This window comes from Gordionus sp. m RMFG-2023, chromosome 2 (assembly GCF_954871325.1).
Source record: "Gordionus sp. m RMFG-2023 chromosome 2, tfGorSpeb1-WG-v2, whole genome shotgun sequence".
NCBI lineage: Eukaryota > Metazoa > Nematomorpha > Gordioida > Chordodea > Parachordodidae > Gordionus > Gordionus sp. m RMFG-2023.
The window spans coordinates 34,491,723-34,506,635 of NC_088776.1; the positions used below are offsets into that span (position 1 = coordinate 34,491,723).

The 14,913-nt window shown below is 26.6% G+C and overlaps 1 protein-coding gene across 1 annotated transcript in view; it reads right to left on the minus strand.

Moving 5' to 3' along the window:
• Positions 1 to 14,913, minus strand: part of LOC135924282 (tetratricopeptide repeat protein 7B-like) — a 57,903-nt gene that overhangs the window by 18,341 nt on the left and 24,649 nt on the right. Inside the window, exons 12-20 of the mRNA XM_065459337.1 lie at positions 13,551 to 13,759; positions 13,073 to 13,370; positions 10,987 to 11,194; positions 10,134 to 10,273; positions 8,071 to 8,187; positions 6,741 to 6,814; positions 6,477 to 6,644; positions 3,825 to 3,922; positions 2,871 to 2,975 (exon numbers count right to left, since the gene is read on the minus strand). Coding sequence (XP_065315409.1) covers positions 2,871 to 2,975; positions 3,825 to 3,922; positions 6,477 to 6,644; positions 6,741 to 6,814; positions 8,071 to 8,187; positions 10,134 to 10,273; positions 10,987 to 11,194; positions 13,073 to 13,370; positions 13,551 to 13,759 — 1,417 coding nt within the window. The remainder of the gene's footprint in view (positions 1 to 2,870; positions 2,976 to 3,824; positions 3,923 to 6,476; positions 6,645 to 6,740; positions 6,815 to 8,070; positions 8,188 to 10,133; positions 10,274 to 10,986; positions 11,195 to 13,072; positions 13,371 to 13,550; positions 13,760 to 14,913) is intronic.

The following is a 14,913-nucleotide window of genomic DNA, read 5'->3' on the forward strand; positions in this document are numbered from 1 at the left end:
ATCTTCAATAATGAAAATAAAAATTGTCAGATTAAATTATTTTCCTTAAAAAGATCATATACATAAATAAGTTAAATAAAAATATTTTTAATAAATATTATTTAGAAAACCCACCTCTTTTAATATACCTAAAAAATAGATAATTTTACAAAAATGATAAAAAAATCTATAAAAGATTTCACCTAAAAGATTGTTTATTTATAATAAAATTCACAAAAGAATTCCTCAAAAAAGATTTAAAATTTTTATCAAAATATGTTTAAAAATCTTTTTGTACTTAATATTTTTTGCTTAAAATTTTGGGCCTGAAAATCACTAATAAACTGTAACAAAAATATTACAATAGTAGCATATCATTTTTTTTATTAAAAAAATATCAAATAAAAGAAATCTATTTTTCATTTCATTTCATAATATAATAATATAAATAAAAAATATATATCATATAATATGTTTATTTGTTGATAAATAAAATATTAACATTAAATATAAATAAAATAAAAAAATAATAATAAGCCGCGTTATATTTCGCGAGATAGTTTTCGCTATATTGTCTTCGTGATTTATGTTTCGCGATATTGACTTCGCTATAAACTTTTCGCGATAAAAATTTCGCTCTAATGTATTGGCATTAAAGGTTTCGCTATAAAAAATTTGCGATATTTGTTTCGCTATATTGTTTTCGCGGAAAAGTATTCGCTAATGTGGATTCGCGATAAAAGTTTCGCTATAAAATTCATTCGCGATAAAAGTTTCGCTGAATTGACATGGAACCATTATTTTCAGCTATACCATCCTGATCCTAGTTCTTAGATAGAACTTTCTGGCCGGATTTGTTTAATTTCATCAACTAGAGGACGAGTATTTCCTAATGATCTTAATTAAAAAATAATTTTTATTTTCGTTTTTTTAATAATAAAATTAAGAATCTGTAGCTAATTTTTTGAATAAGATCCCACGTTTTCTTATGTGATAAAAAAATTAAATTATATATTTGTACATGATTTTAAAATCTAAAATATAGATGTGATATCAACTCAATAAATTTTTTAACTCAGTTCCTGTTCGAGATACATTTGTAAATGTATCAGCATCTAACAATTTTTTTTAAAAAGAAAAGGATCGTGATCCATTTTTTAAAAAAAAGTCGATCCTGGATTTCGATCCTCCTTTTTTGAAAAGATCGTGAGATTCGATCTTTTTAAAAGGATCGATTAACAAGCCTGACTACAACAGTGACCGTTCTTTTTTTTAAATAATATATATAATTAAAAATTAATAAATAAAAAAAAATATTTCTTTTAATTTTTTAACAATATGAATAATTATTTTTTACAAACAAATTTCTCCCCCTCATAACTTCCGAATACAGTGAAGGGAAATGAGTATTATTATTATTTTTAAATATACAATAAATAAAAGGGGGTAAACAAAGTAAGATTTTATTTTAATTTAATACATATTGAAATTAAATATGGACAAAAAATAAAGATTAAATGTTATGCATGTTTAAATAATAAAAAGAAATTATGTTGTAAATTTATAATTTGTGATGAAAAATGGAAAAGTCACATGCATTTTTTTAAATATTTTTGAAGTTGTTTATTAATTATTATTTTTTTTAGTTATTTAGATAAAAAGATTTTTAAGAAAATATTTTTTTTATTAAATTTAACTTTAATTATAATTTTAAAAATAAATTAAGTATTTTTATATTTTTGAAGTTTTATTATTAATTAGTGTAAAATTTTTTTTTTTTTTATTCTTAAAATATATTAAAATAACAATTTTTAAAAAAAAATATATTAATAAAATATAAATTATGGGAATATCGATGGCTCTAAAAAGAGCTTATAGTAAAAATGTATATATTTTGACTTCAGAAAGGTAGAAAAAAACGCTTGCATTATTCATCAGAACCATGGGTTTTAAGCCCGGGACTGTGCTCGGGGTTCGTGCTTAGTAGACCCTAACCCCGGGTCTGGGTTTTACACAACCAACCAATTAACAACACTAATCTTAGCGTAGTGGGCGGATATTTATGCATAAGGTGACAAAAGGCTTATATTTTTCTTATAATTATAAAAATAAATTTTAATATAAATTAATATCATATATATATTTTTATTAATTAGGACCTTAATATATGATAAAAAACAAGGGTGGTTGAATATCATTGAAGTGAGATAGTATATATGTTACCGACAATTTTGGCTAATATTTCAGTCAATCCATGTAATTTTAGTATTTAAATTTAAAATTACTAAATAGATCCTGTGATCAAATTCTCTAAAATTTATGGGATAGGTATTTTACACATACTTGAATACATATTTGATAAAATCAAATAATCATATTTAAAATTTATAACTTTAAATCATTTATTTAAAAGGGTTTTTTAAGTGCGGTTTGATTTTGTCGGATATATACATTGCCGATAAGATATATAAAAATAATAGCTAATATAATGTAATAAGGGGCCTGAATATCAGGAACTCGGCCCGAGCCAAAAAATAGTATGAAAAATATCAGGGCTATGGGCTTAAAAATTTGATTAAATTTTAAAAAAATTTCATATCAAATAAACTGTTGGTTAATCATAATGGAACGTCTAATAATCATTTTCTGCTATTTATATTTTCAATTTCCCTCTGATCAAAATATAGACAAAATTATTCGAAATAACAAGGTTCAAAAAGTTGTGGGCATGGTCGTAATGATCAAAAATAAGAATTCTGGCTGGTTCAAAAAAATTTAAGTTGAGCTTGGAAATAATTTTTTTTATTCAGACTAAACCTGAAATTTCGACATCTGTAGATTTCTGATTTAATTAAAGCCTATAGGAATAAAATATCAATTAAAATTTAAACTAAATCTTGTAAGGCGTCCACAAAATTAGGGTTGATTGATAGAGAACTTTCGAAATACTCCTTGGCGGTCTGAGCATCGTCGAGGCACATATAAAATTTACCCCACTTTTAAATATAATAAATAAAAATTGATATAGAAGAGTGCTTTAAAAATATTGGCAATTTGACTAATGTGTAACATGTAAGCCTATAGCCAACTCAAATAAATACTGATGTGTGTTCAAAAATTTATTTAAATAAGTAAAGAGTAGGGCATCATGAATATTTAGTTGTGTCCTCCTAAAAAAAGATAGAAATACGAAAATTATATCATATTTTGCACAAACTGTAAAAATTCCTTTTTTTTTTAAAAAAAAAAATCTGATATCTAAACTGAATTCCACCATGCAATTGTTAAAAACTTCGATTTTTTTGGCGAAACCTCGAAATCAGGCAATATTTTTATAATATTGATTAGCCCTGTTTTAAAAATGGTCGTTTTTAAAGAACCATGCCATGTTATGTAGAATACCTACTCTATAATTTTTAGAAAATTTTGCCATGAACTTCATATATGTCTTTATATAAATTACGATAAAGTTAATGGTAAAATTATCTGATCATAGGGTAGGTATCCTCATATGTTGGAATATACTTCCGCTAAAATAAGATTTTTTTAAAAATTTATAAATGCCACCTAAAAATGATTCAAATTTGAAAAAATAATACGTTGATTTTCAGAAAATAAAGGATTTAATGGAGCGTGTTTAAAAGATATTTGTTATAATTATTTTTTGGGAGAAAAAAAATATATTGTAATATTTAAGAATAAAAAAAAATCGGTCCTTTTTTAAACCGGACGCGTTTTACGAGAAAACGTTTTTAGGACAGGACCGGAAAAATACTACAAAATTCTAGTAATATTTTAGAAACAAATCACAATTAGGGTAATTATTTGAAATTTGCTTCTTTTACCATGTCTAAAATATGATGAGAGGTTCTAGAAATTTCTTCCGCTTCTTTGATTGCCATGTAAGCGTCTTCTAAAAGCTGTTGATCCATATACAATTGAGCTGTAGTATATGATAAACATAAATTATTAGATAAAAAGGTAAATTGAAATTTCAAATATAATTATTATAAATTGGTTGGATTTATTTTAAGAACAAGATGGTAGGGAGTGAGTGCTTACATGATGTTGTTAGAAGTAAAATATAATCACTTTTTGTTCGAGCATTTATCATTCTTACACAATTTATATTATGATCCTCTAGTCTGCTGCTACTTGAAGAAAAAATGTGCTTTGATTAAAATTTACAGTTATAAATTCCAATATTTTCCCTTTGCTCTAGCAATAAAAGGTTGTCGTACACATGATGCGATTTATATGGCAGCACATTTTAATTTAAAGAGTGAAAAAAATAAGAAAATAAATTAACTGATATATTTGTTATTTAAAAAATTTTTTCCATTGTTCCCGTGATGATGGTGGCATTGTTTTTTTTCTTGTCCTTCTATTTAAAAATTTTCGTTAATTTTTTTGCTTTGATTTTTCTATCCTTAATAATTAAACTATTTGGCAACCTAACTAAAAAATAGTTGACCCTTATATTTTATTTGTTGTAAATAAATATTTATAAAAGATATAGTGTATAAAATAAAATATATATTTTAAAACTAAATTCGATATACGTTGATGACAGTATTCTGGTGCAGAAAAACACTGTAGTTAAAAATAATTCGAGTAAACCTTGCTCTGCTTGCAGTTAAAAAATTACTTATCGACTCGAAAGATTCAAAGCCAGGCGCGTGGGAAATTTCCTTCCCCCTATCGGTAATTAGCCTGTTCTCTTAAATATCATTTTATGCCAATATCCCCCTCCGATTTCCAATATATCACTATAAACAATAAATGAAAAGAGCAAAATTTTTTAGAAAAGTAATTATATAGAAAAAAGTGAAAACCCAAAATAATAATAAGTGTACCTAAGAGCAAATTTTTTTAGAAAAGTACTTATATATAAAAAAAGTGAAAACCCAAAATTCTAATAAGTGTACCTAAAAACCTCTGATAAAATTTATGCGAAACCCACCCTCCCTCTATAAGAAATCTTGGATACGTCTATGAATATAACATTGGAAATTATTAATTTATCAAACTACATAGAAGAGTTTCAATACCATAAAAGAATATGTAAATAGCAATATTAAAAGAAATTGCCCAAGGTCTTAAAGTATCAAATTAGCAGGGATGTGAACCCGGACCCGAACCCTCCTGGACCCTCGTATTTTGGCTGAACCCGGACCCGGACCCTTTTAAAAAGTGGAGGGTCCAAGGGTTCAGGGTGTTAAATTAATTTTAAAAAAAATAATATAAAATTTTTATAATTTTATTAATTTTTTTCGTGGAATCTCCCTAAAAAATAGTCAGTTTAAAACTATAATTGATAAATCAAGGGATGTTGTAAAATATTTAAGAACTCCCACAATTGTTAGAATATTAAAATCCATGAAAAGGCAAATGGCAATTTTAGATTGCACAACACGTTGGTCCTCTATATGTATGATGCTAGAGCGATTATTAAGTTAGAAAGATTTCTGTAATGATTTAATCATAGGAGATGTGAAATCATTTTGTCAGAAGATGATTGGAATCAAGTAAAAGAGCTTACTAGTGTGCTGGTTCCTTTAAAAATAACAACATTAAGAGTGCAAGCAGAACAATTATGTTTATCGGATTTTTATGGCATATGGTTAAGATGTCGATTAGAGTTAGGGAGATTAACAAGTTCTTTTTCAAATGAAGTATTAGAAAATACGAAAATAAGAGAGCAACAATATTTACAAAATAGTGTTGTTATGCTTCGATATATTTAGACCCGCGATATCAGGTTTTATTAAGTAGTGAGCAAAAACATATGGCTATAGTCCATCTTAAAGATTTATGGCATACCCAAAACTCTATTATTTACAATATATTGGAGGTTACAACAATATCTACTGGTTGTAGCGATAACAATGATAATGATAACGATATTGATGATCTGGAAATTTTACTATTAGATAGAGAAAAAAAATTAAATTATCATCTGATAGAAAGGAGCAAAAAATATCTATTGTATCTTTAATAGAAAAGTTCTCGGAAGTTATGAGAATAAATAGAGATGCAAACATTTTAAAATTCTGGGAGGAAAATTCTTCAATATATCCAGAATTATATACCTTGTCTAGAATCGTCATGGCTGTACCGGCGACACATGTACAATAATTTATGTATTATAAAAATGACTATCTATTTTAGGTAAGCGTAGAACGTGGATTTTCATCGTTGAAATATATTTTGTCTAATTTACGTGGAAATCTGAAGGATGATATTTTAGAAGATATCATGATTGTGCGATTGAATAAAATTTTAAAATATAAATTATCTCATTTCGAATGTCATTATTTTTATGTTTCCTCTGAACCCGGACCCAGGTCCTTTTTAAATTTATTACCAGACCCAAACCCGGACCCTTTTTTTTTGTCGAAGGGTTCACATCCCTGCAAATTAGCAGTCATACCCCGCGTTCAGTCAGGTGTAAACGAACATGAGTATAATTTTAAATGGAAGATTTAAAAAAAAACCTATTTTAAGCCAAACGTGAAACTGTATAGCTTGAAAGTTACTCATATGGTGAGATCTAAAACTATCGTTGCTTTGTTGCGTGTTCGTCAATGATATCATTTCAGAAGTAGCCGCTAGGTCCATAGGTTTACTAAATGATAAGGTTCCTCCGCCGTAAAGAGAAGCATCTAATAAATTCCAATAAGAAGATTTCTCATTAAAAATGAAAGAATACGAAAGATTAATAGTAATTCAATTTAATATGAATAAAACTCGCATTTAACTTGTTTCCTTTTCATAAACGTCAACTTTAGATCGTTGTTCCCATTTTTTGACTAAATTATAATATTCGGATTCTCTAGATATAAATAAAAACATTTTTATGCTGTCATCATAAATAAATTTAACGTTTCTTTTTTATTCTTTGTTACTTGATTTAATTTTTCTTTTTTCCAATTTCTATGAGAGGAGAACCCAATATATCTTATTGGATTTCGTTTAAAGATGTCTTAGAGTCACCATTCAAGCTTAAATTTCCCCATATTATGGTTGCAGGTAGTGTTGTAATAACTCGTTTTGAGCCGATTTTTAAAAACGGCTAACTCAATATTTTAGGTAGAAAAATATTGCCTAAACCTTGAGATTTCGCTAATAGATGTCTAGACCTTTGTGCCATCTATGAGCTGAATCTTTAGGTTAGCGTAATATTTTTCTGAATAAAATATTGAGTTAGCCGCTTAAAAATCGGTACAAATAAAGGTCTTTAACAACACTAGTTGCAGGCATTGACGCCTTTTAAATATGGATGATTTGGTATAGTTTTTTTACTTCATAAAGTCTCAATTACGAAATGTTAAACAATTGCTTAACCTCATTTTAACTCCATAAAGCTATAACCCTCAAATTTTGCCTCCACACAAAAAAAAACGATGAATGAGTTGAAGCTATTCCAAGTTCAAATATTGGGTTATAGATAACGAAGAACTTAAAATTGCCATGGGTATCGAGCTAAAAGGCGAGATAATCAGACTTAACAATAGCTATTACACTAAAATCGATAGCCTCCGTCAACATTTCTTCAATGCGATTTTAAAAGCCGATATAATTGACATCACGTGAAATTATAATCAGACCTTTCACTCCGCCAACATACCTTCATCCTTTCAAATGGTCATTGATATCAATCATTCCGTACGTCTATACTTACTGGTCTTGACATAAATAATATCAGATACGTTGGCATGATTCTATGGAAATGAAATCTTATTAGCTAGAGGCTTTTAGAACCTCTTTATATATCCTTTTAAAAGGATCTCCAATATTAAGAGCTGGACTCAAATGAGAATACATTGGTTTAAACAATTTTATATTCGTGCCCATCGATACAAATCGTGGTTCTAGCGAAAAGTCTTAAAAAAATTCACGGTGATCCAAGAGTGAAAATAAATTAAAAGCGATTTTCAAGTCCCATTGCATAACGCGTATATGGAGCCTATCATTATTTAACTCACTTTTTGTATTTTATTGATTAAATTTTTTTAAAAAATCTATAAACTTGATTGAGTTACACTCAGAATCTTTTGATATCTCAAAATTAAGAATATAATATTTAACCTTTCGATATATCTGTCTCTCATTTCCTTCCAAATATTGAGCATGGCTCTATATGTCATGAGCGCCGTCTCATAACCGAAATGTTTACCTTCTATTTCAGCTTTGGTGAAGTATAAGCTAATTTCATAAAGCGAAAAAAGGGATTATTAAATTAATGGGGAATGACATTTTATAAATTTTCAATCTCTTCTCTAAAAATAAAAAAAATCGGTTATTAATACAAGAGATATTTCATTTTAATAATGTATTTGCGAAAATAATAAGAGAATAGCCTATGCAGTAAAAATAAAATGATAAAAAATTCACTACAATCTTTTTTTTACGTATAGGATAAGTAAAAACTACCTTTCTTAGATTTAAGAGGGGATGTGGGGAAAACCAATATTTTAAGAAATTAAGTAATGCCATTCTAGCGAATTACACCTGACACCTGGCTAATAGGTAGAATTGCGCTAATAAAAATCAATTTGATTAAAATCACCTCGATTTAAATCAATATTTTAATATGATTTTACTTATTCTGTTCAAAATACTTAATAAGTTGAAAGAAATAGACACTGATTAGTCCAAAATTTAACTTTTTAAAATATAAATACTAACTTTTAAATTTTCTTTATTTAAATTTTCGATATTAAGTATAAAATAATTGTTAATTTTAGTTTCAATGTAGTGAGAAATCACTAAATATTCGAAGATTTAAATTATAAACCCACTAAACATTTGTCTATAATATTTTTTCTATATTATATTGTTAATCTCTATGTAAAGCTATAAATATTTTTTAACACAAAAAAAATCAGTTTGTTAAATTAAAAAAATAAGATTCCAATAATAATATTCTATTCAATCGCAAATATCAGACATTGGTATTTGAATTTAATTGTTAAACTATTTTTCCTATCATTCCTAAGTTTATTTGGAATATATTTCGAATGATAAAAACACTCCTTCTAATGAAGCTGATGATGAATACGATGTAAATATTTGCAAATTAGATGATCCTGGTACTAACCATTATTCAATAATTTACTATAATAATTATTTCATCTCAAAACATATTTTATATAATGGGTCAGATCTGGCTAGGATTTTTAGTTGGATAGATAATAAATTGGTGTTAGGGTATAAAATTAGCTACAATCGATTGCCGCTTCAATCTCATTAGTTCATAAATTAAAAAAATATTTCTTGTTTAGAAGATAGGATAAGAAATGTGTCGATGAAGGTATAAAAAATTATTATCTTGCTTATTTTATTTGTATAATAATTTTTTATAAACAAGTGATTCCATAGAAAAAATTACTGTCATTTTATTGGTTAAAGCATATTTAATTTAAAAACTAACTTCTAATAGAAAAGGTAAGGGTTCTTAAATTTCTTGATTTTAGGGATACATCAAGCAATTAACACAAAACTCATAATCAAGATTTTTGAAAACGACAGGTATTAATGAATGAACAAATATTACCTTTAGCGCTATAAATAAGGCTAATACATTTGGACACTTAATTGGAAAATAACAGTTACAAAATAAAACCCCCATCATTTTATTTTATTGATCAATAGTCAAGAAATTAAAATTATAAATAGGTTTGGCAGTTAATTTGTTTGAATTAGGGAATTCAGAGACTAGTATTCGTTTTAGAAAAAAATCTTAACTAGGATCTTCTTTTCGACGAAAATAGAAATCTCGACTAGTTGTTCTAAAAAACAATATGTATATACAGACACGTTTCATGGAATCTTTATTTGACAAAATATCAAATCAGATCATGTCATCAATATGTATTTTTGAACAATTTTCTCACAAAGTCTCTTGAATATTATTCAATTACATGCAAGGTAATATTATACTGGGCAAATTTTTATTAATGATATTTTTCAATCTAAATTAATTCTCTAATTAAAATATTAGTATTTGATTGAAATAGCGATTTAAATATATAAAACTTCATTTGGCCAACCCTACCAATAGACTTTAAATAAACAATTATGTTACAAAGATTTGATGAATTCGGTATTATCATAAGAATAAATATTCTAGTAGAAAAAATTATATAAACTTAAAATTTTTAGGGCACTGTTGTATGAGGGAATCAACCAATTCTAGTGCCTGTTTTAGATTATGCTTTTCGTCCTGTCCCCTCCGTAAATCGTCTAACAAAGGATTCGTTTCATAGCCAGCTGAGTTATTATTTTTTTGCTTGGACAAAATAAAATAATGATATTATTTTAATATTTGTTCTACAATTTTATTTAGTCATTGTAAAGATATTTCATGTTAATTTTACTTAAACCTTTTTATATTTTCATTTACGTAAGGGTAGTCGGAAATATCTGTCAAATCATATAAAGCCAATGAATGAATGTGGGGGGGGGGGTAGTTCTTATAAAGGGTAGATTAAGCATAATTTAGAACTTTAATCACTCAAGTATGGATATATCATAGAGATCATTCAATCATTAATTTATAATTTAATATTTTTGGTATAGGCCAATAATTTCAATTTTAGCCGAAAATCAGAGGACGATCGATACAATAAGATCTTCATAAATTAAAAAAATGATTCTTTTTTATTCTATACTAAGCTATGAATTTATAAATAAAAATAATCATATGCAAATTTTTAAACCGATAAAAAAGAAAAAGGTGCTATTAATTTTTTTCTTCCTATTACTATTAGTTTTACTTTAAATTAAATTTACATATATATAATAAATCATTTAGTATAAAATAAAAATATTGGATAAAATATATCTTTTTTCTCACAATAATATATACTACATTATTATTTTTTAGCATCGGCGGATACCGTTAATTAATATAGGTATCGGATAAAAAAAGATGGTAGCGGTGTATTTTTGTTTTTAACCAAAAATTATTAATGCTTACAGAATTTATCGAAATATGAAAACTTTTAAAAATCTTGGCGCTAAAGTGGAACGAGGGAAAGAAGGCGCTGTTTTAAGTAAAATCAACAAATGGCAAGCCTGGAAATGATTCAATTCGGTGACTAGACAAAGCTCCGCCAGTTTGGTGGCTTGAGGCAATTGCCTCAATATCGCGTGCTGTAGAGCTAAGTTGAATGCGAAATCCAAATTTTGGGGGTCTATGTTCAGAGCTCTGTGATAAAATTTTTTTAAAAAATCAAGGATAATTCAGGGTTCGGAACTTGCAAAGAATTATGGAATGAGAACTAAGGCGTATTTCCGAATTTTTTCCGGAATGCTCTTTTTCGAAATATTATATAAAAAAATATTTTACCCCCCCCCCCCCATCCTCCACTCTTAAGGCATAGAATGACGATAACGATGAATAATTAGCTTTCACGTAATACTCTTGTCGAGATATTTTTACAAAAAATATTTAACAATCCATCCCTATGACTTAGTCCTGATGACCTAAAGTTCTGATTAAATTATAGTTTAGTTTTTTTTAAAAAATTATAACGGGTGGGGTAATTTACCAAAAATTCTTAATGGGCTAAGCTTTGTAGACCACCTATAGTTCTCTAGCTTATTATATACCTTAGCAAAAAAATGATAAAGTTTTATGTGTGAGCAACATATTTTTTATAAAAATAAAAAATTGATTTAAATCACGATTTAATATCTATATTATATTCTATAGAAATTATTAAAATAATCTTAAAAAATATAACCTGTAGGAAAATATTCCCCCGAGGAAAATTTATTGCATTCATTTTTATTATATTAAACATTTTTCTGGTAGAATTTATGAATAAACCTTGTTAAAGTAAGTAGCAATATTTTATTAAGGCAAGGTTTAACATTAGCTCAAAATTCAAATATCCTTGCTCTTTTGAAGATCAAACAATTTGAAGATTTTTTTGTAAAAAAAAATTAAAAAATTTTTTCCAGTATTATATTTTTGTAAAAAAAATTTTGAACATGCCCAAAGAAGATTTTTTACAAAAAAATTTTTCATTTTCTCAAAAATCTTCTTTGAGCGTGCTCAAAATTATTTTTTTACGAAAATATCTTCAATTTATTTGATCTTCAAAAATTTTTTGCTAAAAATTTTGGCAAAATTAATTTCAATGTTAAGAATGAGACTATTTTATTTTTATATTTTATCTGGGTATCAGATCAATAGGTAATTCCGGCTTTTAGCTAATTTCAATTTCGGTTATTTTACAACAGATTAATATCGGTTAGTTGCGATTTTTTTTGTAAATTTTAAAGATTAATCATGTATACTATTTTGTTGACAACTAACAATCTAATAAAAATATGTTTAATTTCCTTATTTTATTATAAAACATCCATAAGAAATAATAAATTAAGTGACATATAACCACATATAAATTTGTACTAATTTATAAATTATGGCAATCATTTAAAATAAAATTTGTAAACCGTTAAGAACCGGTTTAGAAAATTATATCGAGTTTCCTGTTTCGTGATTCGGTTCGACACCCTGATTTTCATATAAATTAAAATTACTTACAAAATGTTAGATCAATATTTACCAAACAGGGTAGAAATAATTAGATATTTTTTATATCTCATTGAATTCAAGTTTTATAGGAATTTAGTTTATTATATCAAAAAAAAATTTCAGAAGGTTATCACAGCATATAAGGTCCTTATAATAAATTTTTTTAGTAATTAGTTAAAACTTATATGTAAAATATAGTTAAATGAGTTATAATAAAATGTTTTTATTTAAACTAAAAACTAACAATCATTTAAATTATACAAACAAATAATAGAATTGATTTATAAAGTGATTTTTATTAATTGATTTAATCAGGCCAACTCTATTAATTTGAGTAAAATTTTTGATTCTAAGCTATTCTTAATCATTTTATGCTTGTATAATTATAGCAATATATAATGCACTAACTTAAAAAAATATATTTACTAAAAGATAAGAGGTGCGTATTGTGTAAAGTAATAACCATTATCTTTTTTCGTCGTTGTAATATATATTTTTGCCAAATAATGTTCACCTTGATAATTTTACGTAATGGATTACTTTTTAAAATTTTCGAGGGCCAACTGTAAGTATCTAATTCTTTGAGGATGAGAATAAGCTATATCTGCCATCTTGGATTTGTAAAAATAACCTAACCCCAAAGCGTTATACGTTCGAGCAGAGCTTAGTGAGTTAGACCCTCCTTCGCAGAAATCAGAATTTCGGTTGTTAAATGGTTGGTGGGTATGTTGTTGCTGATGGTATTGCTGGCACAAATCTACGGCTTTCAAGGCGAATTCGATGCCTCTGTCTATATCGGAAAGTCCCTCGAGGCATACTCTGGAAAGGAATAATAAAACTAAAAATAATAAAAATATTAAATTAGAATTTTTCGATATTTCAAAATCCATGTATATATGCAATGTAGAGCTCTATCTCACTTCCCCTTTATTGTTATCTATAACTCTCCCATCCAGTTCTTATAATTTTTTTAATGCCACATTATTTCATTTTTTTTCTTAAAATTTTTAATCTGTACCCGTAATATTATTCGGTCTCATTCTATGACATTCTTCAAGTGCTCTCAAGGTTTTATACATATCACCTCCTCGATGTTCGTTGCCATTTTGATGGCTAAAGGTAGCCGAAAATGAAAGAGGGAAATTATGATTGTTGTCGAGTGAGCATGTAGAGTTGGAAAAGGCGGAAGTGTAAAGTGATAGAGCAAACTGGTACCATGTGTGAAATCTTTAATTGGTAATTAATTTTTAATGAGAATTTATATTCATCCAATAGTGAAGGAAATCGAATGAGTGTTTATGGTAAAAATAAATCTATTAGATAAATATTTATAAATGTCTAATCACTTATTTTGGAATGGAGAAAACTTATGGTTATAATATACCTAATTGCTTGAAGTATTAAAAGCAATATAGTAAGACTTATCTCCTATTCATTTACCAATTCCTATTGCAGATGATTTTACTGTCCCATAATAAAATCAATCTTTAATTCTTAATTTAACTCTAATAATGCTATTGCATGGAACATAGTCAAAGAGATCTATTTTATAAGGAGAAAAATTCATAAAAGCTCAAAATATTGTTATGTAGGATGAAAAAAGAGAAAAGAATTGTTAAAAAATGGAGTAGAAAAGTGAAGAAAAATAACAGGGAAAATTAATAAATTATTTTTAAAAATACAAAAATGAGAAGAAAAATAAATTGAGAAAAGATATGAAAAATAAGGATAATCGCAAAAAGTTAGGAATAAAATAAGAAGGAATAATAAAAATTTAAGAAAAATTGACAAGAAAAAAAAATTATTTCTAAAAATAACGATATTTCTTTTTTGAATCGGAATTTTCCTTTTTTGATTGATGCTTTTCCTTTTTTGATTGGACCTTTTCCTTATTTGTTTGACACTTTTATTTTTGATTAGATCTTTTTTTGGTTTGACACTTTTCCTTTTTTGATCGGACCTTTTCCTTTTTTGAATAGGAAACCCTGTATTTTCTTTTATTATAATAAGGTGTATGATTTATACTTGTTAATTTATATTAATAATTTGATTTTTTAAAAATTATACTAAGATATGGTGAATTCCATATCAAATCAACCAAAGTTTCAACCCGACCCCTTTCAATTTTTCTTAAATTTTGCAAAATGGTAGTATATACTATAACTAAGAAAAAAATGAAATCTTACCTCCTAACACTGCTTACCGGCTAAGATATGGGCGTTTAATAATTATAATAGAAATCTGATTAATATCGATAACCCGATGTATAAAACCGGAAATACCCATAGAAAAAAAGATATATTTTTCCTCTACATGGATAACACATTGCTTTATATTTGTACTCCTAAACTGAGATGAACATGACTCTAGGAGTTATAACT